Consider the following 22,964-nt stretch of genomic DNA (forward strand, 5'->3'; position numbering starts at 1 on the left):
TGTTAATTATTTTTCTTCTTATCCGATTGGACAATCCTTGATGACTACTGTTAGCAGCTTGTTAAGAAGACGTGGAAGATTTAACTCAGATTTAACATTTACATTTCAAATTGGTACATAATTTCTTACAAATTAAGGAAAATTCACAATGTTTGAGGGGTTTTAGGGGAAGCATAGCATCACCCAGTAACTAGATGAAGGTTACAGAAGAGGTGACAAAATCAGCATATCTTGTCTAGAATAATTGATTGTGTAAATCACAATTTGAGTATTTTAGCTGGCTTTGCGTGGCCATGATCAGAGCAAGAACCCTGATAAGGCCGGGATATTCCGCGGGGTGGTGGATATTCCGGGATATTCCATGGGGTGGTGGATTTTGTTGCTTCCCTTGATGGGGTTTTGAAAGAGCACCTTGAGAATGCCACTGTGTTTAAGAGAACTTCTACAACTGTACAGAATGAGCTACTGGGCTTTATGTTGTCTGTTGGGAACAAATAATCAAAGAAACTCAGAGCAGGAATTTTCTCTCAATCCAAGACGATGATTATTGCCACACGGTGCCGAGTTGTGCTTGTTCTGCGTTACTTGATGATAATGTGCAAGAGTTTTTTTTCCTCTGCAGTTCAGCTACGGCTGATTCCACTGCTTTGGCACTAAAAGAGCGTTGCTATCCTTCCAGAGGATCCAAACTAAGCTCACCTGGCAGGCACATGATAGAGCCAGTCTGATGCAAGGTGCCATGGCAGGGGTTCAGAGGAAGATACAAGACGTGTACCCAAATGCCCACTACACTGCTATGCACATCAACTCAGTCTGAGAATGCAACAGGACACGTCTCGCATCACCGAAGTGAGATTTTTTCTTTTTCTAACCTTGGTGGGTTTGCCAGCTTTTTTTCTCAGATCACCCAAACGCACAGGTGCTCTTGGTAATGTTGCGGCACACAGACGACCACCATCCAGTAACGCCAGATGGAACTTTCACAACTGTGCCATCAATTTCGTGTTTGAACACAGAGAAGACCTCATCCAGTGTTTTGAAAGCATACGAGACTCTGTGACCTTGACCCCATTACTGTCAGAGAGGCAGGAGCATTTGCCATGCTACTGGAGAATCGTGATTTTTTTTTTTGGTTCTTTCTGTGACTGCTTCACCACATTATACCCCTTGTGGACACTCTCCTGAAGAAGGACGTAGATTGAGTCCATATTGGGGACGCCATCCAGCAGTCCCTGCACGACATACAAAAGATCAGGTAGCAGCGGTGTTCCTTTTGTCCAGTTGTTGTGGTTGTTATTATTTTTATGTTGAATTTCACAGAAATTCTCTCCATTCCATTGTTGGACAAAGCGGTGTAGGTGGCTCTCCTCCAGCGAGGAGGCGTCCGTCACATAGTCCAGAAGACCATGAAAGGACTGCTGCAGAGGTATGTTTCTGTTGTAAAAAACTGTGTGCGTGTTACACTAGAGTGGGGTGGTGGTGGGGTTTTTTTTTATTTATTTATTTTTTTTTTAAAGATGGGGTCCATCATGTATTGTTAGTATTAAAGGAAAAATACCCTTTATTTAGTTTTGAGAAAATGTTTAAGATAATTTCACACAGACTTTTTACCTTAAGGGTATATACCGGTACTAAGGCATTTACTCACAACTGAACATCAGCGAAAAACCATTGTAGGAAATGCATTTTAAAATGATCAGACAAGCATCATAGAAATGTATCAATGTCCACAAGTAAAGGTTAGATATAAATTTTAACTAGATGCATTTTTAACTGGACCACATAAAATTACGGAACATACAGCAAAAACGACTTGAATTGTTCCATATTTAGATTGAACGTGTTGCATGGATTTTTCAAATCTTGTAGGTGAAATGGTCATCTTTTCATCAGTACACAATATTTATTTTATCCTCTTTCTAGGTCTGTGATACCATACTGGGACACACACGCCAGGGAACACTTTTTCTTTTCAAATTTGTCAGTACTACCCTGCTACAGGGGGACAGGTTTGAGCAGTACAAGACAGTTTTTCCTGAAGCTGCACTGAGCAACACTTTGAAGGCCTATCCAGTGCCCAATGGAATTAAGCTGAAGACAGAGCTCGGTCTCATCTACGGCAAGGACGAGGCTTACTCCAGCTGTTTATAGAAAATAATCTTGAAGTTTTTCAGAAAGTGCCATTCTTCAGGAAATCCTCATCACTGCACCCATAACCCCAGCTGAAACTAAGAGATGCTTTTCAACCCTAAAAAGATTGAAAGACTTTTTCTGAGAAATGCCATGACTCGAGAGGCTGAATGCACTAGCCATACTGTCAATGGAAAAGAGGCTGGTGACTGAGAGGACTGACTAACCAGAAAGTAATTTTGCAGCTCCAAAGGAAAGGAGGGCAAAATTTATGTTCTTATACTGACCAGTGTTTAGGCAGCAACGCAGTGTTGCCTTATTATTTTTTAAAATAATTTTGATATTTTTTTGTGTTTTGATTTTTCAGTTTGTTTGCGCCCCCCTCAGTTTTTTAACATCAGCCTCCACTTATTTTCACTGTGACAAACGGTGGACTTGCACATCTAACTAACGAGGGCTCTGAAATAATTGTGGATCGTCACCTGTGACATTTGGATATGACTGGAACACAAGTGTGGCCGTTTAAACGGGGCAGTTGAGCGATATAAGCAGGTCTGGGGTGGTAGTAGCTACACACCGCTCAGTCGGGGGCAGTTGTCACGCCAGCCTCACGTATAATTCGCTCGCTAGTTAAATAAGTAACTAATGGCTATCCATGCAGCTATCATGGCAAGCTAGCGGATATGTACGACATGGTTTACACACGACATTTAGTAATGGTTTAGTCAATACGATATTTCAATGGAAATCTCTCCTCAGATGGCTAGGCTAACTAGGAAATGATACACAGCTGGTTATAAAAACGGCCCTTTCAACGCTCGTCGATATCTGGTAACTTGGCAACGGATCATGAACGGTTTTGAACTAGAGGATTTAGTTAGCAACTTTTATTAGTCGACCAAGGGAGATGTAGTAGTTATCATGCCACACACTAGTGTTGGTTCAGAAAGTAGATAGTAGGGTAAAAAGAACATGTTAAACACTACAAAAATGACCCAGAATGTGATCCTTGTGGTCATAAAGGTTGAAGGTGTCTGACTTCAGTTTACAATTTGCACTGTATTGGAAGACTTTAATAGACTAGCATGAAGGTCAAACTGACTTAAGACCACCACTACAGTATAGCTTGCACACCATCTGTAATATGGGTTCATTTTGAATATAGGTGTCGCACTTGAATTCTCTTACTCAGGAATTGGTGTAATACCAATTATTTGTATGCACAAGCTGTACCTGACAAAATACAACAAAAATACTTATTCATCTTTTTCTTCTAAGTGAAATGTATTATACAATATAGGAATCGTGCACATGTAAGCAAAAATGATGCACTATAGCCTTGGGGTTGAAATTCCAATATTATGGGTTCAAATTCCAATGTCTGAGTGTTAATGATGGAAATGTTCTGTTTATCGCATGGCTTTGTACTGGAGCCACGGCGGGGCCGGCAGCAGCTGTGAGATGTCCTCTTCAGCACCTGACCAAGGTCGAGCAGCTCGTCATGTTCCCAACACCGTTTCATGTGGGTGTATGTGGAGCTGAATGAAAACAGAGGACCTTCCTCGGTTTCTCTGTCGCATTTCCGCAGCCCTCCCCACTGGATGAGGTGAAGTGCTCAGAAACAGAACGTGTATGTTCACTTAACACATGGCAGACCTGAAGAGTGTTCGAATGACCCTCGGCTCAATGTCCTGGTTAGCTATAGCCAATGGTTTTGAGTGTTGCATTCCAGCATACTTTATAGCTTTGCAACATAAAACCTAGATAATCTAAGTATGCTGTACTAATGTTGAATTATGGTGATAATTTCTCTTCTATGGATTAGTGAGAAACCTTTTGTGCTGATCAAATTACATGTGTAGACGAATCTGCACATGTGAAAGTATTGGCTTCCCACATGAAAATAGCATTTTAGTTCTCCTAGAGCTTTTCTGATGGTTTTGAAACCTGTTTTCATTGTGTTTGTGTGGATTGGGAAAATTGAGCTGTTTTCAGACGCTGACAGCAAGACATCGCACACGTTTGGCTGTGTCTCTGTTAAGAGAGCATGCTGTCTGAGGTGCATGGCGGGCTTTTTTTCTGTGTGTCGTGTTGCACCAGGCCCAGATTCACAGCTGGGGGAGAGTTTTGAGAAAGGAATCACTGTTGTGATGAGGAGGGTTTGCAATGTCGAGGGTTTTTCTCGGGTGTTTGGGTGACCTGCTTCAGTCTTGCGTTACACACCCTTACGTTTGAAGGGGAATCGGCAGCATTGGAGTTTGTTTTTGCTTTCTGTGTAGAGATATCTTCAAAAACCCAGATGGTGTGGGTAAATGTCTATGAAAACATGAACACGGTATTAAAAAAATTCAGAAAACGTAGACAGGACCTAATGTGTCTTAAAATGGCATGTGTAGATGAAACTTTGAGCACAAGTATAGAAGGTTATGCACGTCTTTCCCACAATGGTCCACAGGCCTAAAAAGAAGAAGTTGGCACCAGAGGACGAGAACGACTCCGGTGTGTGGAAGAAGAAGAGAAAGAAAGAAAAATCCAAGGTAGGATGTGTCTGCTTAGCAGGGTGACATGGAGAAGGGAGAAAATACCCAGCTGCTGATAATGGACTTTAAAAAAATTGGTTAAAGTTCTTTGTATGTTCACTGTAGGAAACTACATATAATTTAATTTGTTATTCTGCCTAATGAAGATCTAGAATCGATTTGTGCAAAGGTTTTTGTCTAAATGTGCTTGTCAAATTATATCCCTGCTCAATAGTCCGCAGCCCATTCTTTGAGATCTTGGCTTGAACCATTACACATTCACCAAACCTGGAGCACTGTACAATGTACAGTCCATTTAACAAAACACAAAAAATAAATTGCCTCTAATCTTCACTTTATTAATACTTTATGCCAACCTGTTCGGTACAATTGAATGAAAAGGCACAAAAATGTCTGATTTCTCCGATTACCTGTTGTGAAGAAAGGTCATGGATTAGATAGTACTGACTTTTACGTTCATATTCTTAATGTCTGAACAGCACTTAAAGCAGTGGGCATGGTTATTCTGAAGCTAGAGAACTTGAGCAGTCAGCCAGGAGCGGAACGGACCTTGCCGTGATGCAGGCCCGCTCCTCGCCGAGTTCTGCACGTGTCCAGACAAAAGATCAGCAGGCCACTGAAGTTTTCAAGCTGCTGTATTCGGATTGCACGTGTAGGACTAGCACGGGCTGTGTCTTTCTTTTCTTTTTTTTTTTTTTTTTGTCTTTCAAAAGGTGGAGAAGGAGGAGATGGAGCAGCACCCTGTCACCGTGAAGAGGAGCGGAGAGAGGGCCGAGACGTCCAAGACCCTCAGGATCAAGAAGCAGGAGGAGGAAGATCGGCAGCGTTGGCGCTGGTAACCCTGGTAACCTGTCTGCATGTCATCTTGTGGCAAGACATGAGTCAGACCTGTCCCCTGTCCCCTGTCCATCGTCCCTCAGGTGGGAGGAGGAAAAATATGATGATGGTGTCAAGTGGAAGTTTCTGGAACACAGAGGACCATGTTTCCCTCCCGAGTATCAGCGTCTCCCTGATGACGTCAGGTTCTACTACGATGGTGGGTGATTTTCACAGCCTCCGTCTGATGGCGGATCCGAGTTTGAAGAGCCGAGTTTAAAAACTTGCTCTGAAAGCGATCAGGATGGAGGTGGAACGGGAATGTTCTGTGTACAGTTGTGATCAAATTTATTCAACCCCCACTGAAATAAAGTGTTTTGGCCAGTTTGACATTGATTTTGATCATTTCAGTCATCTTATTTACAATTATATCAAAGAGGCACTTATAAATTAGACAAACATAACATAATATTTATGATGGAATAACCACAAATGTCTTTACTGTGCTCACATCATTATCAGTTTTATTCAACCCCCTAGTGACATTATTTTTTAGTACTTAGTACAACATCCTTTTCCAGTTATGACAGCTTTCAAGCGTGAAGCATAGCTTGACACAAGTGTCTTGCAGCGACCTATGGGTATCTTAGCCCATTCTTCATGGGCAAAAGCCTCCAGTTCAGTCACATTCTTAGGCTTGCGCACTGCAACTGCCTTCTTTAGGTCCCACCAGAGGTTCTCAATTGGATTTAAGTCTGGTGATTGCGATGGCCACTCTAGAATGTTCCAGCCTTTCATGTTCAACCATGCTCTAGTGGACTTGGATGTGTGCTTCGGATCATTGTCCTGTTGGAAGGTCCAACGTCTCCCAAGCCGCAGGTTTGTGACTGACTCCATCACATTTTCCTCCAAGATCTCCTGGTACTGAAGGGAATTCATGGTACCCTGCACACGTTGAAGCTTTCCTGTACCATTAGAAGCAAAACAGCCCCAAAGCATAATTGACCCCCCGCCATGCTTCACAGTAGGCAAGGTGTTCTTTTGTTCATAAGCCTGGTTCTTCCTTCTCCAAACATAGCGCTGGTCCATTGTCCCAAACAGTTCTAATTTAGTTTCCAAAACCTGTTCCAAAACCTTTGTGGCTTGTCCACATGACTTTTGGCATACTGCAGTCGACTTTTCTTGTTCTTTGGAGTCAGCAAGGGGGTGCGTCTGGGCGTTCTGGCATGGAGGTCTTCGTTATGCAGTGCGCGCCTTATTGTCTGAGCTGAAACTTCAGTGCCCACATCTGACAGGTCTTTTTTCAGTTCCTTAGCAGTCACGCGGGGATTTTTCTCCACATTACGCTTCAGGTAGCGCACAGCAGTCGCGGTCAGGATCTTCTTTCTGCCACGACCAGGTAACGTTTCCACTGTGCCCTTTAACTTGAACTTGCGAATGATACTTCCGATAGTGTCTCTTGGAATATTTAACAACTTCGCAATCTTTTTATATCCATTGCCATTCTTGTGAAGAGCAATAACCTCTTCTCTTGTCTTCTGGGACCATTCTCTTGCCTTCACCATGCTTGGAAACACACCAGTAGATGTCTAGAAGGAGCTGAGTATCACAGTCCTTTTAAATCTGCCTAATTGGTGCTTATCATGCTTGATTGCTGCTCGTTGACATCCACAGATGTTTTCAATACCTGATGGAAAACACTGGAATGAACCTCTGTTCTTAGGAGTGGTAGTCGTAAAGGGGTTGAATAATTGTGTCAATGAAGAAATCACAAAAAGGCCATTTAATACTTTATGACAAAAAAAATTGATGCTATCTTAGTTGCATTTAGTTCTTTAACAAGTCCTTGTAAGATTTCATTATGAACACAATTACAAATGTGCACTGAATTCCATAAAACCCTTCGCAGCATTGGGGGTTGAATAAATTTGATCACAACTGTATGACCTGAAGATGAACGCAGCCAGGCTGAGATCGTCATCATTTCTGTGCTCTTGCTCCTCTGACTCCAGCTGAGTACCAGACCCAGCTCTGGTCCACAGTAAGAGGAAAGCTGTGGTGAGTGGGGGGCGAGTGTCTTTAATCTATTTCCTGCCCCACTCCGGCTCGATCCATCTGTTCATATCCACTCTGTGCGGACTCAAAAGAGCCCTCTTTGAAGAAAGGGGCCGCTCCAGAGGGCACAGCCCATCTGTCTTGTCTGTGCAGACATCCAGCCTCTGAAAACACTGGGATTTTGGGCCTGTGAGCTTTCTGATGGGGCTTTGATTGTTGCCGTCAGCGCCGTGGCAGAGGGGAGTGTGGAGAATACAGCCACTCTCACACTCCTCATCGCGAGCGTGAACCCGTACGACCTCGCTGATCAACCTCGTGGTGAATGAGAGGCTGGCGTCTCATCTCCTCCCACCGCCTCCTGTCCGCAGTAGGAATGTTGCAAATGGTTTGTTCAATGGCAAACCAAGTATCGGAGCAATGGGCTTGAATGAGTTTGAATCGAGGTTGGATGTAGATGGATGGAATGTCTCTCTGCATACCCAGCTGCTGTGACTGAAATCGGACTTCCATGTTTGCTAAGCTTCCGAAGTCCTCTGAAGGTCTCCGGTCCTCGAGTCCTCAAACCACACAAGCAGGTGGTGTCAGGCCACGGTGCAAGAACATATACCGGTTCATTGTGAGTCCTGCGAACCCTGAAGGTGTTTGTTAATGTGTGTGTGTTTGTGCGTGTGTGCGCTTTTGTAGGGAAACCTGTGAAGCTCAGTCTGGCTGCTGAAGAGGTGTGTCTGTTCTTTGCTCAAATGCTGGATCACGAGTACACTACTAAAGAGGTTTTCCGCACCAACTTCTTCAGGGACTGGAGGAAGGTACGTGGAAGGGTCACACCTCATGCATCTCGCTGCTTTGGAGTGTATATTGAGACCAGTGCTCCAGCCACTGTAGCGCCCTCTGGTGGCCACATCCCAAGGGAGTAAACCCAGCTCACTCAACCCGAGGGAGTAAATTCAGTTAACACGCGCTCCTGTTTTAGATGTGTACTGCTGTGGTTGTCCTTCTTACTAGCTTGCTTTATATTTACTCACTTGGACCTGATGAAAGTGTTTATTATTCCTGAAGGGCTTGGTCATTTTTCATGAAGAGCTTCTGATTTCTGCCCCCAGACAATGCTCTGAATAGACACAGGACAGTAGGCCGTGAACATCTGTGGTCCACAGATGAAAACATTCTCTTAAAAAGCCTCACGTGGAGTTTCGATTGGAGCAGGAATTTTAAACTCTCTTGGTCCTATTGTACTTTTGGTAAAAAATGAATCCCGCTACGTCTAAAGCCAACAAACTGAATAGGAGGGACAAAGGCTTTTCAGGCCCACTAAGATGCAGGTACAATAGAGCGTTGGGCTTGAAACCAAGTCCAGTATCTCCTTTGAGCGAGCGCACCATTGACGATTTCACTTCAGTCCTGTCATTGTCTGTTCGGTTGGCAGAAGGAGCTCGGACGCTGATTAAAACTTTTTGGGTCTGAATCTTTCTTCTGTGGGTCATTTTTTTTTATCAGTATAAATAGATTCTTTTGGACTTGATGGCAGTGTTCAGTTTTTTCCCTTCTGGATGAGTGGCTGTCTGTGGAGTGCTGAGTGATGTATTATTCATTGGGGGGGGAGTCCGGGTCCAGAAGCGGGTCTGGGCTGTCCACACCCAGCAGGGCCCACAGGCCATCATGCAGAATTAATTTCGTGCTGCTTAGCGCTCAATGCTCTTGAAAATACGATTTGTGTAAAGGCATTGATATGCTAATCCGGACAACCCGCTCCCCACATACGAACAAATCCAATTTAACTGTTTTATTATAACACGGAAGCCTCGCCTCGCATCGCTGAGCACAGTCTCCGCCCACCGCCTGGCTGTCAATCACAGAGCAGGAGGAGAAGACTGATGGGGCTTATCAGAGTGAGATCAGTGAAGGTCTCGCTCGGTACCGAGACACACGGCAGGGACGTGTCTGCTCTAGCAGGGGCTGTGCCTGTTGTGTATCGATCTGTCCCCTCGCTGACGGATGAAGTACACGGTGGTACCCTCCTGCCCACGTGACATTACTATTTCTGTTCTTCTTTCTCTCCTTTTTTTCATTCTAACTTTCGTTTGGCTTCTCATTAAATGGCCATGTCACGGCTCTGGTGCAGGTGCTAATGAATTCTGTGTATCAGCGCGTCCCTTTCGCTGCTTCTGCCTCACTGAGCGTGTGTCACGCTAACGAGGTCGGGGGGGGGGGGGGGGGGGAACGACACCAGGATGGAGGGTGAACAGGGGGAACGGGGAGGCTCGTGGGGGGGTGTAAGGGAGTGCAGCATGGTTTTACCACAGGCCTCTCTGGTGGGGCTTCTGATCTCTGATCAGTGACTGCATCGGTCTGGATGTGTAGATTCCAGAAGATCAGATCAGATACAAAGCCCTTTGTAAGTCACTCTGGATAAGAGTGTCTGCTAAATGCCGTAAATGTAGATTCCAGCGTGATCGCCCTGTGCTTGCAGGTATGGATTTAGATTTATTCAGAAATGTTACATGCTGCAATGGTGTGTGTGTGTGTGCGTGCGCACGCGCGTGCGTGCGTGCTTCTGGCTGCCGTCTGTCCGATGGCCCCAGGCCGCTTCCTCAGGGAGAACACGTGTGACCACTGGACACGTGTGACCACAGCAGTGCCCTTCAGTGCATGCAGCAGAACTGGCCTGTAAGGGCACGTGGCACCAGCCCCAGGGGGCGAGATTACAGTCATCTGCTGTTAACGTGACATTTAACACAAAGGGAAGCTTTGGAATACGTATTAAAACAAGTAGGAGGGACCCTAGTGGGGCGGCCCCCATTACACACACCTCTGGTGTGTGTGTGTGTGTGTGTGTGTGTGTGTGTGTGTGCGTGCGCGCGCGCGCGTGTGTGTGTGCGCGTGTGTGTGTGCCTGGACTCTTGGGGCAGGGTGATCATTACAGGTGAAGCAGGTCACCTCTCGTGTGTGTGTGTGTGTGTGTGTGTGTGTGTGTGTGTGTGTGTGTGTGTGTGTGTGTGTGTGTGTGTGTGTGTGTGTGCCTGGGCTCTTGGGGCAGGGTGATCATTACAGGTGAAGCAGGTCACCTCTCTGTTGCTCCCTGGTGGTCAGAATTAGGTTAACAGGATCCATTATGGCCCCCATTAGCCTCTGGGGTTGTGAATCAATCTTGTCCACATCCTTCAACACTATCAATTTGGGATTCTTTCTCTGCTGCTATGCAGATATTTGTGCGTGTGTGTGTGCGTGCGTGTGTGTGCGCGCGTGTGTGCGCGCGTGTGTGCGCGCGTGTGTGTGTGCGTGTGTGTGCAGGAGATGACTGTGGAGGAGCGTGCGCTGATCACCGATCTGAATAAGTGTGACTTTGGAGAGCTCCATGACATGCACAAACGGAGGGTGGAGACCCGGAAGAACATGAGCAAAGACGAGAAGCAGGTCAGCGCAGCGATACACTGCAGGGGGGGGTGGGGCCTGTGGGGGGAGGGGGTGGGGTCTGCTGTGTGGGAGGAGCTGGGGGCTGTGTGTAGGGGGTGGGGTCTGCTGTGTGGGAGGAGCTGGGGGCTGTGTGTAGGGGGGGGGGTCTGTTAGTCCTTATCCACAAACAAGAAACTGGAACCCTTCAGATTCACAAACTTTACACTTCACAAACATTCCCACTGTAGTGATGTTGGGCTACGGTAACTCTGCACCATTAGCGGGATGGTTAATATCCCCGTCACGTCACTCTACAGGCTATAAAGGAGGCCAATCAGAAGGTTACGGAGGAGTATGGGTTCTGCCTGTTGGACCACCATCGCGAGCGCATCGGGAACTTCAAGATCGAGCCCCCGGGCCTTTTCCGAGGGAGAGGGGAGCATCCCAAACAGGGTATGCTGAAGAGGAGGATCCAGCCCGAGGACGTGGTCATCAACTGCAGCCGGTAGCAGCCCATCAGCCCACGGGCAGCCTTCACATGTCCTCACCCTGGAGAAGCACTCTGGCCCTGGGCCCTTTAGCTTGGGGCTCACTCTAAAGCCCTTCTGTAGAGCTGCAGTGTTTCTTTCCAGTGCTCTTTAGGGAAGGTTTTCTTGTGCGTTTGGAGCCTCTTATGTGTTTGAAGCCTTCTCCGTCGGCCTCTCTGCTCCTGCGCCATTGTGTCTGCTAGCGCGTGCTCTCAACCCCCCGCAGGGACTCCCGTGTCCCACAGCCCCCCGCTGGGCACAGATGGAAGGACGTTCGTCATGACAACACGGTAACGTGGCTGGCCAGCTGGACAGAGAATGTGCAGGGCTCCATCAAATACGTGATGCTCAGTGCCATCTCCAAACTCAAGGTAGCCAGTCTCTCTCTCTCTCTCTCTCTCTCTCTCTCTCTCCCCCCCCAAGTATCTGTCTGTAGTTGCATGTGCCTCCTCCCCTCCCGTGTCATTGTGTATTTCCCTCTCTTGGTTAATAGACTGGGTCTGATGACATTTAGCTGTAGTGATGGGTGCTGCTTAATCAAACAGAGCGGGGAGTGAAATGCGTTTCAGACACCGCGGTTTCACCCGGACCCCCTCACCGTGCTCCATCTCCTCATTGGTCTCGCTCCACACAGCGCCGCACACACAATCAAATCAGGATGCAAAGCAATCAATGGCATCATTACTCAATTAGCCACGCCTCCCTGTAAGCCCCGCGCTCCCCGCAGGACCTGGGAGTGCAGGAGGGGCTTCTGTACACCCTTCTCTTCTGCTTCACTGCCCTTCATCTCCTCCCTCTTTCCCTCTCTTTTCCTTTCTTTCCCTCTTTTTTATGCCTTTGTTTGTCTTTCTCTTTCCCTCTTACTCACCCTCAGCAAGCAAGCAACTGTTGCCGAGACATCAAAGGGCCATGAGCACAACAGGAAGTAGTTTTGTGCTTCCCAAACACTGTAGGTGTGTGTGTGTGTGTGTGTGTGTGTGTGTGTGTGTGTGTAGGGGGGGATTGAGTATTGTGCTGTATTGTGCAGTGTTGTCAGAAGGTCTGTGTTGGTGTGTTGTGGAGCTCAGTTAACAGAGGGCTCAGGGCTCACAGGGAGACGTGTGTGTGGAGTCTAACCGCGTTGCGGTGTGGACTGTGTGTCCAGGGAGAGAAGGACTGGGAGAAGTATGAAGTGGCCCGCAGACTGAAGTCTCGTGTGGATCACATCCGGCTCCAGTACCTGGAGGATCTCGCGTCCAAGCAGATGGTCACTCGCCAGAGAGCTGTGGCCCTCTATTTCATTGACAAGGTGAGGATTTTACACACACACACACACACACACACACACACTGATTGATGTTGAGTGACACGGAGTGTGTTTAAAGAGCACACTGAAGCCTGAGCAGTGGTCTGGGCCAGCAGCGGGTCACAGCTGTGGTGGGGAGGTGAAGCGCACCGAGGCGCTCTGCTCTTCCTCCTCCTCCTCTTCCTCCTCTACATTAGCCCTCAAGCTGCGCGGCTCCTTACACATTGTCATTAGGAACCAATTTATTCAGATCAGCTATGGTCAATGATCTACTGAAATACACACATGTTGGACAAACGGATGCACACGTGTAAACCGACAGGCACGTCAGCCGGTGTCCTGCTCTGAGCAGGGGTCAAAGGTGAGGTTTCATTGTTGGCCTCCTGCTGAGCTTTTGGATGAAGTGCTCACAGCGCAGAAGAACAACCTGCTTGACCGTCCACTCACAAACCGACCTCATGACCTCACGACCTTGCTGGGGTCAAACCTGCAGCAGCGCCGGCCTTCCTGTGCACAGGACCTGTGGTCAAACACTCCTCTGAGCACATATTTATGAAGTGTGTGTCTGTGTGTCTGTGTTTGTGTGTGTGTGTGTGTGTGTGTTTGTGTGTGTGTGTGTGTGTGTGTGCAGCTCGCTCTGAGGGCAGGGAACGAGAAGGAGGAGGGCGAGACGGCAGATACAGTGGGCTGCTGCTCCCTGCGGGTGGAGCACATCAGACTGCACCACCTGCTGGATGGACAGAAGTACGTGGTGGAGTTTGACTTCCTGGGAAAAGACTGCATCCGTTACTACAACAAGGTCCCTGTCTCCAAGAGGGTAAGACAGCCGAGTTCTCATCATGCCGGTCACATCCGCCCAACTGCAGATACAGAGGAGTGTGGCTTATTGCGGGCGTGGTGGAGGTGTGGTGGAGGCTCGGGGTCTCTGTGGACGTGAACAGGGACGGGCGGCGTGAGCGGCTTGGGCCCTGGAAACTGTTTTGCTTCTAATATGGTAATACAATCAGGCAAACGGGTTTGGAGAGCAGGTGTGAGAAATGTTTGCTTCTGTCAGGCACTGTTTGCTGCCACACGCTTTCATTATTTAAATGAGAGTATTTAAGAGAAAGTCATCAGGTAGCACATTAATTAATTCCCTGAATATTTAGCAGGTTCATTCAGAGACGAAGAGAGCTACGGAAATGTCAAATATAATAGAGGGGAAATGTATTTTCCCCCATCCTCTCCATCTCTCCCTCCCCCCCCCCCCCCCTCTTTCTCTCCCTCTCTCGTCCCTTCTGTTTCTCTCTCTCTCTCCTATCTCCCCCCCCCTTCCGAATATCAATCTGTACTCTAGATCAACTTTTCTAGCCCAGCTAATCCTCAGTGTTTTATATCGGTTTATTTCATAAAACTCTGTGTCTAATAACAAGCTGGAGTTCAGCACCTCTCTCATGCCTGTGTGTGTGTGTGTGTGTGTGTGTGTGTGTGTGTGTGTGTGTGTGTGTGTGTGTGTGTGTGTGTGTGTGTGAGAGAGAGAGAGAGGTGCTGAAGGCAGCTGTTGCTGTGTGATCAGACAGGGGTTGTGAGCTGATGGTAGTGTGGTAATGACTCCTCACCCTAGCGGACTGCTGCGTGGTGTGATGGAGATTGACAGGTCCATGGCCATGCCCCTCCTGCTCTGAGTCTACAGATCATCCCTCGTGTCATTTAGTTTCCCTGCATTTGGCTCAAGGACAAATAGTTATTCAAATTAATCAGTCTTTTAAAAAAAACAGCTGCCACCATTAATTAGTAGTATGCACATTTTAGCCAGGGGTTTATTCCACAGGAGGGTTGGGGCTTCTGAGAGCTGGCCATCATGGAAATGTCAGTTATAATTGAGAGCTAGCTTTCTCTCTCTCTCTGTCTGTCTGTCACTCTGTCTCTTGGACAGTAGGCCTTGGTTTATAAAACGTTTGTATTTTGTGTTCTTGTCTCAGGTTTTTAAAAACCTCAAGCTTTTCAAGGAAAACAAGCAAGAGGGGGATGACCTGTTTGATCGTCTGAATGTAAGTAGAGTTCTCGAATTCAGTTGAGAAAACGGTTTGATTTAATTTAACGGTTTGACTTCAGAAGGCTTACCACAGCATAGCTAAAAATCACAATTAGAAGTGGTGTGGTAGTTCTGCAGTGGGGAGGTTGATGGATGACTCTTCTATGGCCTGGTTGCTCGGTCTTTGTTATCTATGTAGAGAAGACTAATGAGACAAGGCCTCATTTGCATCGACACTGTAAACCTTAAACAACACTTACAATAATAGGAGAGAGGCATACATATACTATATATACATATACCCATATAACAACCATAGTCATGGGGGGGGTGTGATTGAGCATGTGGGCGGGGCTGATGGTAGAGCAGGACTGATTGAGCATGTGATGGGTTAGTACCGTCTGATTGGTGGAGAAGGGCGGGTGAGTATAGCCATACAACGTGAAGCTACAACGATACCTGTACGTCTCCATATTCGGGATCATCGGCCATACGTCGCTGTATTCAGGGCGTTCATCTCCGTATTCAGGGCGTTCAACTCCGTATTCAGGGCGTTCAACTCCGTATTCAGGGCGTTCAACTCCGTATTCAGAGCCGTCTCCTGTACATCTCCATATTCAGGACCCTTTAGGTAGAGAATAGTTGCAGTTTTGTGGTCAGCTTTTTAATGTGTTTTGAGCAATAGTGTCTAGATATTTGTAAGCTAAAATGTGTCCAATTCAGGCTCCAAAAATACAGTAATTAAAAGCTATGAATTTTAAATATCTCTAAAATAGCATTTTGTTTTATCTACATTTAAATTGAAAATGTAAATTGAAAAATTTAAATTGTAAATTGAAATCCCTTTGCAAGTTTTCTTCCACTAGGCTCATACTGCATGCACAGGCATATATTACCATATCATTAGCATTAACATAGTTGTTATATTTTCCAACTAATCTACCAATATAATTTCTAAATAAAGTGAATAGCACTAATCCAGCACTAATCCTTAAAACAAGTTTCATACATTGTTTTAAGAGCTTGTTCCTAAGACAGGTATTAAATGATGATCAAAGATATAAAATAATAATAATTCCAGCCAGTCCTTCTGCATGTTGACAAGCAGCGTGGTGGGGTACAGGCCCATGCCAGCCTGCTCCTTGATGAATGTCTGTGTCCAGAACGCCTTGTCCAGCTGTAGCTCAAATGTGTGTGGTGGGGGAGGGGCTACCAGGCTGTGCCCGTGCCCGCCTGTGTGAGCCCATGTGATTGGCTTGGAAGGGTTTCACCTTTGGAGAGACATTAGACAGCAGCACCCGCACTGGCCCACACCCGCTGCAGCACCCGCACTGGCCCACACCCGCTGCAGCACCCGCACTGGCCCACACCCGCTGCATCACCCGCACTGGCCCACACCCGCTGCAGCACCCGCTCTGCTCTGGTCCTGCCCCAGACTGACACTGCTCCACTTTATTTTTGGACTGTGTGCTTATCTGCAACCCTACCCTTGCAGGGAAGAGGACCTCCGGTGTGTCTGTGTGTACCTGAATGAAACCAGCTCTGTTTCCCCAGAACAGGGTTAAAGTACTCGCTGTGACATCACAGGAGCCGCACTTGTTCCTAGCGGTCGCTGTGTACAAGAAACCTCTGAGGAATAGTTTGAGGAAAATTGGGGTGAAATTGCATTAATGACCTGGCCACCACAATCCCATGATGTCAATCCCATTTGAAGATCTTTCAAATAAGCTGGAATGTAAAGCCAGCAGGGGTGCATGGTGCACTCCGTTCACTCTCCGCATGCTGCATGTGTAATGTGGACTCTACACCACCGTACAGTAGAGTGCAAGTGAGTGGAACTGTGGGGGGGGGTTGAGACTTTGCAGTTGCTGATGCCTTCATTAGGACATCGTCCCCTCTGGAGGTCCCCACCTGCTGCCCCTGTTTACATTGCAGATGGGCACAATTACACAGCACCTCCTACATCTCTAAACCACAGTGTACACGGTCTGTGAACCGCACATCTCCCCTCAGTGTACACGGTCTGTGAACCTCACATTTCCCCTCAGTGTACACGGTCTGTGAACCGCACCTCTCCCCTCGGTGTACACGGTCTGTGAACCTCACATCTCCCCTCAGTGTACACGGTCTGTGAACCGCACATCTCCCCTCAGTGTACACGGTCTGTGAACCGCACATTTCCCCTCAGTGTACACGGTCTGTGAACCGCACCTCTCCCCTCAGTGTACACGGTCTGTGAACCGCACCTCTCCCCTCAGTGTACACGGTCTGTGAACCGCACATCTCCCCTCAGTGTACACGGTCTGTGAACCGCACATTTCCCCTCAGTGTACACGGTCTGTGAACCGCACATCTCCCCTCAGTGTACACGGTCTGTGAACCGCACATCTCCCCTCAGTGTACACGGTCTGTGAACCGCACATCTCCCCTCAGTGTACACGGTCTGTGAACCGCACATCTCCCCTCAGTGTACACGGTCTGTGAACCGCACATTTCCCCTCTGTGTACACGGTCTGTGAACCGCACATTTCCCCTCAGTGTACACGGTCTGTGAACCGCACATCTCCCCTCAGTGTACACGGTCTGTGAACCGCACATCTCCCCTCAGTGTACACGGTCTGTGAACCGCACATCTCCCCTCAGTGTACACGGTCTGTGAACCGCACATCTCCCCTCAGTGTACACGGTCTGTGAACCGCACATCTCCCCTCAGTGTACACGGTCTGTGAACCGCACATCTCCCCTCAGTGTACACGGTCTGTGAACCGCACATCTCCCCTCAGTGTACACGGTCTGTGAACCGCACATCTCCCCTCAGTGTACACGGTCTGTGAACCGCACATCTCCCCTCAGTGTACACGGTCTGTGAACCGCACATCTCCCCTCAGTGTACACGGTCTGTGAACCGCACATCTCCCCTCAGTGTACACGGTCTGTGAACCGCACATCTCCCCTCAGTGTACACGGTCTGTGAACCGCACATCTCCCCTCAGTGTACACGGTCTGTGAACCGCACATCTCCCCTCAGTGTACACGGTCTGTGAACCGCACATCTCCCCTCAGTGTACACGGTCTGTGAACCGCACATCTCCCCTCAGTGTACACGGTCTGTGAACCGCACATCTCCCCTCGGTGTACACGGTCTGTGAACCGCACCTCTCCCCTCGGTGTACACGGTCTGTGAACCGCACCTCTCCCCTCGGTGTACACGGTCTGTGAACCGCACATCTCCCCTCGGTGTACACGGTCTGTGAACCGCACATCTCCCTGCAGTCTCAACGGTCTCTCTGCCCTGTGGTATGTGTATAATTTGTTACTCATTTGCTGTGTGTAAACAGTCACACTATAAGCCCTCAGTGGGCTGTTCGCCTGTCGAGGTCAGTACTTTTTCTGGAAAACCTGTTTATGCGCCCAGGTGGAATTTAACCTTGCTCACCAGGGCTCCTTCCCATCCTAATAAGACTCCTCTCTCCACAGAGCCGCACAGACATAATGGTTACGGACTGGATTAACTCCATGTGAAATCTTCATTTTGTTCCCAGCAGACATTTCAGAAAGGCTCTGCAGTGAAGTAAAATCAAATGTTCAAAAAATGACCATGTTTACAGGGGACACCCATATAGGTGTGGGTGGATGACATGGATGGTGTTTGCCTGAACTAAGCTCCTGTGGTATGGTAGTTTTATTATTATTTTGGTTGATTTGTTTTGGAGCATGTTCTGTTTTTGTGATTGGTTTGGTGAACACACGGCAGGGCCAGTGTGGTATAGGTGGAGAGCAGGCTTCATTAACATTGTCCATCTGTCGGAACATATACAAAAACACTTCCACATCAGCGTTGGAAAATACAGTTCCAGCCCAAATACACTGCCCTGAGTGACGTAACGCCGTGGCACGGTGGCGTCTCACAGCTGGAGATTAAATAGAACACAACCATTATGATCTGGGTGTTACTGCCATGGTGTCTGTTCTGGTTCGGCCAGTGTCTAAATGTCTGCCACACATCTCCATTTTCCTGCTCACATAGTCCATTTCAGTCGGATCTATTATGAACTAATTGCTTTTTAAACCACCTCTGCTTTGGCCAAAACTGTTGAGGGAAGATTTTTCCCCTTTGATGTGAGTTCTGAAGACTCTTCCAATCTCAGGTCAACAGTGCCACCTAGAGATGTTTGGTGTGTGTGTGTGTGTGTGTGTGTGTGTGTGTGTGTGTGTGTGTGTGTGTGTGTGTGTGTGTGTGTGTGTGTGTGTGTGTGTGTGTGTGTGTGTGTGTGTGTGTGTGTGGGAGAAATTATCTCCACCTTGTCTTGTATTCTCTCCAGACTGCGATGTTGAATAAGCATCTGAGCTCTCTCATGCCTGGACTCACAGCTAAAGTGTTCAGGACCTACAACGCCTCAATCACCCTACAGCAGCAACTGCGGGAACTCAGCATCTGTAAGACGTGCACACACACCCCTTCCTCTGCATTAGTCAGCCTCCCACACACCCTTTCCTCTGCATCTGTAAGACGCACGCACACACACACACACACACCTTTCCTCTGCATCTGTAAGACACACACACACACCCCTTTCCTCTGCATCTGTAAGACACACACACACACACCCCTTTCCTCTGCATCTGTAAGACGCGCACACACACCCCTTCATTCGCATCTGTAAGACACACACACACACACACACACCCCTTTCCTCTGCATCTGTAAGACGCACACACACCCCTTCATTCGCATCTGTAAGACACACACACACACACACCCCTTTCCTCTGCATCTGTACGACTCTCCCTCTGCATTAGTCAGCGTCCCACAGATTGGTGGAGACAGTCCTGCTTTATTTCCATCTTTCTTTGTCTTTCTGGCATATTTCCCAATGTTCCTTTTGGCAGCGAGGGTAATATTCAGCACACCCAACAGATGGAGCAGATTGATGGATATCTGATTGGTTTGGCCCCCTTGTGGTTCGGGTGGGTAGTACACGTCGTCTGTGGCGCGATATTGCAGTTTTGCGTAGGCCCTCCTCTGAACACCTGCGCGTTATATGCCTTCCTCTGTCGTGATGGATGCTAACCTTGTGCGACCTCACAGCTAAGCGTGGTGGGACATCGTGCTGAGGTCAGCAGTAATGGCCCACAGCTGCCGAGACTGTATTGTCTGTGCTTCAGCTCTGCTAAGATTGATTAAAGAGATTAGATAATGAACACGTTATTGGTTCTGGCAGTGGACTTGGATAGAGGGATAAACTGATTAGCTGTCATTTATTTAAAGGAGCAATAAGTCTTTTAGCCAATGATTATTTTTCACATTATGAAACGGTCGTTATACTGACACCTAGTGGCCTGAATGTTTTGGACATTCAGGTACTACATCTGCTCTAAACATGGCCACCTCCGGTTGGGTGACATACTCTACTGAGCACAAAGAGGCTCATTTGAGGTCTACAAAGTAATTGGATCTTAAATCACATGTCTGTTGCACTACACACACACACACACACACACACACACACACACAGGTCTTAAAATAATTAAATGGGTAGCTGGGGACTTCTTTTAAAGATTTTTTTTATTTTTATAATTCTCTTAATTTCATTTAGGCTTCAATTTTCCAGAAGAGAAAAGATCCTATACTGAAAGGCCTTTGCACTTGCTCTGTCTGTAATTCTGTTATTTGGAGACACATTAATATAAGCTGGTCTTAGATTTGCAGAATAGCGAATGCTCTTTACTGTTGGAGTAAGTGTGCTTTTTAGCTCGGGTGTTTGACTGACTGAGTCCCAGTTGCATGATGCTAAATGAACACTTTTTGACTACTTACCCATGCAGTTAGTGTATGTATAGAATACTCTCAATACTCTGCCTAATTGCAAAGCTTATATTTTCTGTTTTCTCTTTCTCATTTCACATTTTCTCATATTCAGCATCAGAAAGCGTTGCAGAGAAGTTGCTCTCCTATAACAGGGCAAACCGTGCGGTTGCAGTTCTTTGTAACCACCAGCGGGCGCCGCCAAAGACCTTTGAACAATCAATGGCCAACTTGCAAACGAAGGTTAGCAGCTGAGAGATGGCATGACTGGACAGCATGAGTGTGGTTTGGAGTATTCACATAAGGGGGACATAGGGGGACACAGTGTCATTGTTTAGGGCGGTTAATTATTTAATTTTTAAATGACTGTGACCTGATGGTGTTTGAGCTCCAAAACCAGAGTGGTTTGGTGTAGATCAGGGCTGAGTGTGTGTGTGACGGGAGGCTGGATGGATTGTGTGTGTGTGTGTGTGTGTGTGTGTGTGTGTGTGTGTGGCTGCGTGTCCAGATTGAGAGCAGGAAGGAGAAGTTGTCCCTGGTGAAGGAGGAGCTACAGCAGGCGGAGGTGGAGGCCCGTGGGAGCTCAGAACCCAGGCTGCTCACGTGAGTGCCACCAACACCACCCACCCACGCCTGCCACACAGGCCCTCATACACCTGTGGAACTGACAGAGTACGCATTCAGTGGTTTATAGGGTGTTGGGTGTGTGACTGTGTAGCATGGTGGAGAAGAAGAAGAAAGCAGTGCAGCGTAGTGAGGAACAGTTGCTGAGGATGGAGGTTCAGGCTACTGACCGAGAGGAGAACAAACAGATTGCCCTGAGCACCTCCAAACTGAACTACCTGGATCCACGGATCTCCGTGGCCTGGTGAGGAAACACACGAGCGCACACACATACACTCACTCGTTCACACACGTGTACACACACATGCACAATCATGTTGTTTTGAATGTAAAGTAGAGCATGTTTGTTTGTCTGCTGCCAATAAGGTGAATCCCTGCTCCCCTTCTACACACACACACACACACACACACACACACAACACACCAGCGATTCTGGTGTTTTTTCGGTCAATCCAATTGCGTGGTCAGTTGTAAGCTTACACCTACATCTTGCAGAAGCTCCATTCAGCCGCACAGGTAAACCCCACTACACTATGCAGCCATGTCCAGTCCAGCCAGGTTCTGCTGACTGTAGTTTCTCACCACACACACACACACACACATCACATTACATAATTCCTGAAGCCCAGTTTGTTTGTGCCACTTTAAATGATGGAATGAAAAGGTTGAGATACAATGTGGAACAGAAAGATACACCCGTTACACACCTGTTGCACCCGTTAAGTTGGAGTGACGGTTTGAGCCTGAAGCTACCTACATCCTTGTGCTTTATTCAGAACTGCCTACACACAAGTCACTAAACCCAAATAACTAATATTAAATCTTAGGAAAAAAATTGTTTTCTCACAGTACAAACATGCTTTTCAGTACATTTGGTAGCTTCTATGACTAACTTGGCATTGCCTGAAAAGAGGCCCACAGACATATCCACACTTGTGCCCATGTCCATGCCAACATGGCCCCGCCCATACCCATACAACTCCATGGTGCCACACACAATCATCATAACCCACATCAGCATGACCTGATGGACGTGGAGAACACACACTGAGGCTTAAATAATTGTGCATCAAAAAAGACTTGCTTTGTTTCCGTGTCTCTCTGGCTGTGCAGGTGTAAGAAGATGGAGGTGCCGCTGGATAAAGTCTATAATAAAAGTCTGAGGGACAAGTTTGCCTGGGCCGTTGAGATGACTGAACAGGACTTTGAGTTTTAAGGCTGCATTTTGCAAGACTCCTTTTGAATCATCTGTTCCTCTTAAATGGTCATTTTAAATCCAGTTTTAACATGAGTCTGTTGACCATTTTGCAGCTAGGGTTCGTCTTAAATGCTTTTAGCACTTTAAACAGGGTTTAATGTAAAACAATGAACTTTTAATAAATTTCAATAAATGCATTTTGAAAGGAATCCTTGTCGAATCCATTTTCTCTAAACTAGGGAATAAAACATTAAACATTGTAGGACCAGTAATTTCATCTGCAGCTGTGTGCAGTGCCTGGAGACACACTGTCTAGGACCCAAAAGCTTGACGAATGTCGGAGGACGTGAAGTCATTTTATAGGTAAGCAGAGTCCTTCATGCACCAGTTGAGTCCGAGCTCGCCTGCATTCTCACAGAGGACTGGAAAGTGTGTGTGTGTGTCGGGAAAAGCTCAGTCAAATCAGACTTTGCAGAAGTTTGATGAACTGGTTTGATGGTAAAAGTAGACTGACCAGTTGTATCCTGGAAGTGTAACTGGATTCAAATCTGCAATTATGCTTTTTAATATGGCAATGAA

At 47.1% G+C, this 22,964-nt stretch overlaps 1 protein-coding gene across 3 annotated transcripts in view; it reads left to right on the forward strand.

Moving 5' to 3' along the window:
* LOC143485831 (DNA topoisomerase I, mitochondrial) overlaps positions 1-22,576 on the forward strand; it is a 43,165-nt gene extending 20,589 nt beyond the window's left edge. Inside the window, exons 1-18 of one of the 3 annotated variants that reach the window (XM_076985461.1) lie at positions 768-1,255; positions 1,351-1,426; positions 1,924-3,736; positions 4,586-4,667; positions 5,384-5,505; positions 5,591-5,706; positions 8,226-8,347; positions 10,830-10,952; positions 11,249-11,436; positions 11,685-11,829; positions 12,603-12,746; positions 13,375-13,560; positions 14,705-14,773; positions 19,080-19,194; positions 20,679-20,806; positions 21,072-21,166; positions 21,282-21,431; positions 22,301-22,575. In XM_076985461.1, coding sequence (XP_076841576.1) covers positions 3,651-3,736; positions 4,586-4,667; positions 5,384-5,505; positions 5,591-5,706; positions 8,226-8,347; positions 10,830-10,952; positions 11,249-11,436; positions 11,685-11,829; positions 12,603-12,746; positions 13,375-13,560; positions 14,705-14,773; positions 19,080-19,194; positions 20,679-20,806; positions 21,072-21,166; positions 21,282-21,431; positions 22,301-22,403 — 1,974 coding nt within the window. In that variant the 5' untranslated portion in view covers positions 768-1,255; positions 1,351-1,426; positions 1,924-3,650 and the 3' untranslated portion in view covers positions 22,404-22,575. Of the gene's footprint in view, positions 1-767; positions 1,256-1,350; positions 1,427-1,923; positions 3,737-4,585; positions 4,668-5,383; positions 5,506-5,590; positions 5,707-8,225; positions 8,348-10,829; positions 10,953-11,248; positions 11,437-11,684; positions 11,830-12,602; positions 12,747-13,374; positions 13,561-14,704; positions 14,774-19,079; positions 19,195-20,678; positions 20,807-21,071; positions 21,167-21,281; positions 21,432-22,300 lie in introns of those variants that run through there. The other 2 variants (XM_076985450.1, XM_076985456.1) reach the window with 2 other exon arrangements.
* Positions 22,577-22,964: the final 388 nt, after the last annotated feature.

The sequence above is a fragment of the Brachyhypopomus gauderio genome, chromosome 2 (assembly GCF_052324685.1).
Source record: "Brachyhypopomus gauderio isolate BG-103 chromosome 2, BGAUD_0.2, whole genome shotgun sequence".
Lineage (NCBI taxonomy): Eukaryota > Metazoa > Chordata > Actinopteri > Gymnotiformes > Hypopomidae > Brachyhypopomus > Brachyhypopomus gauderio.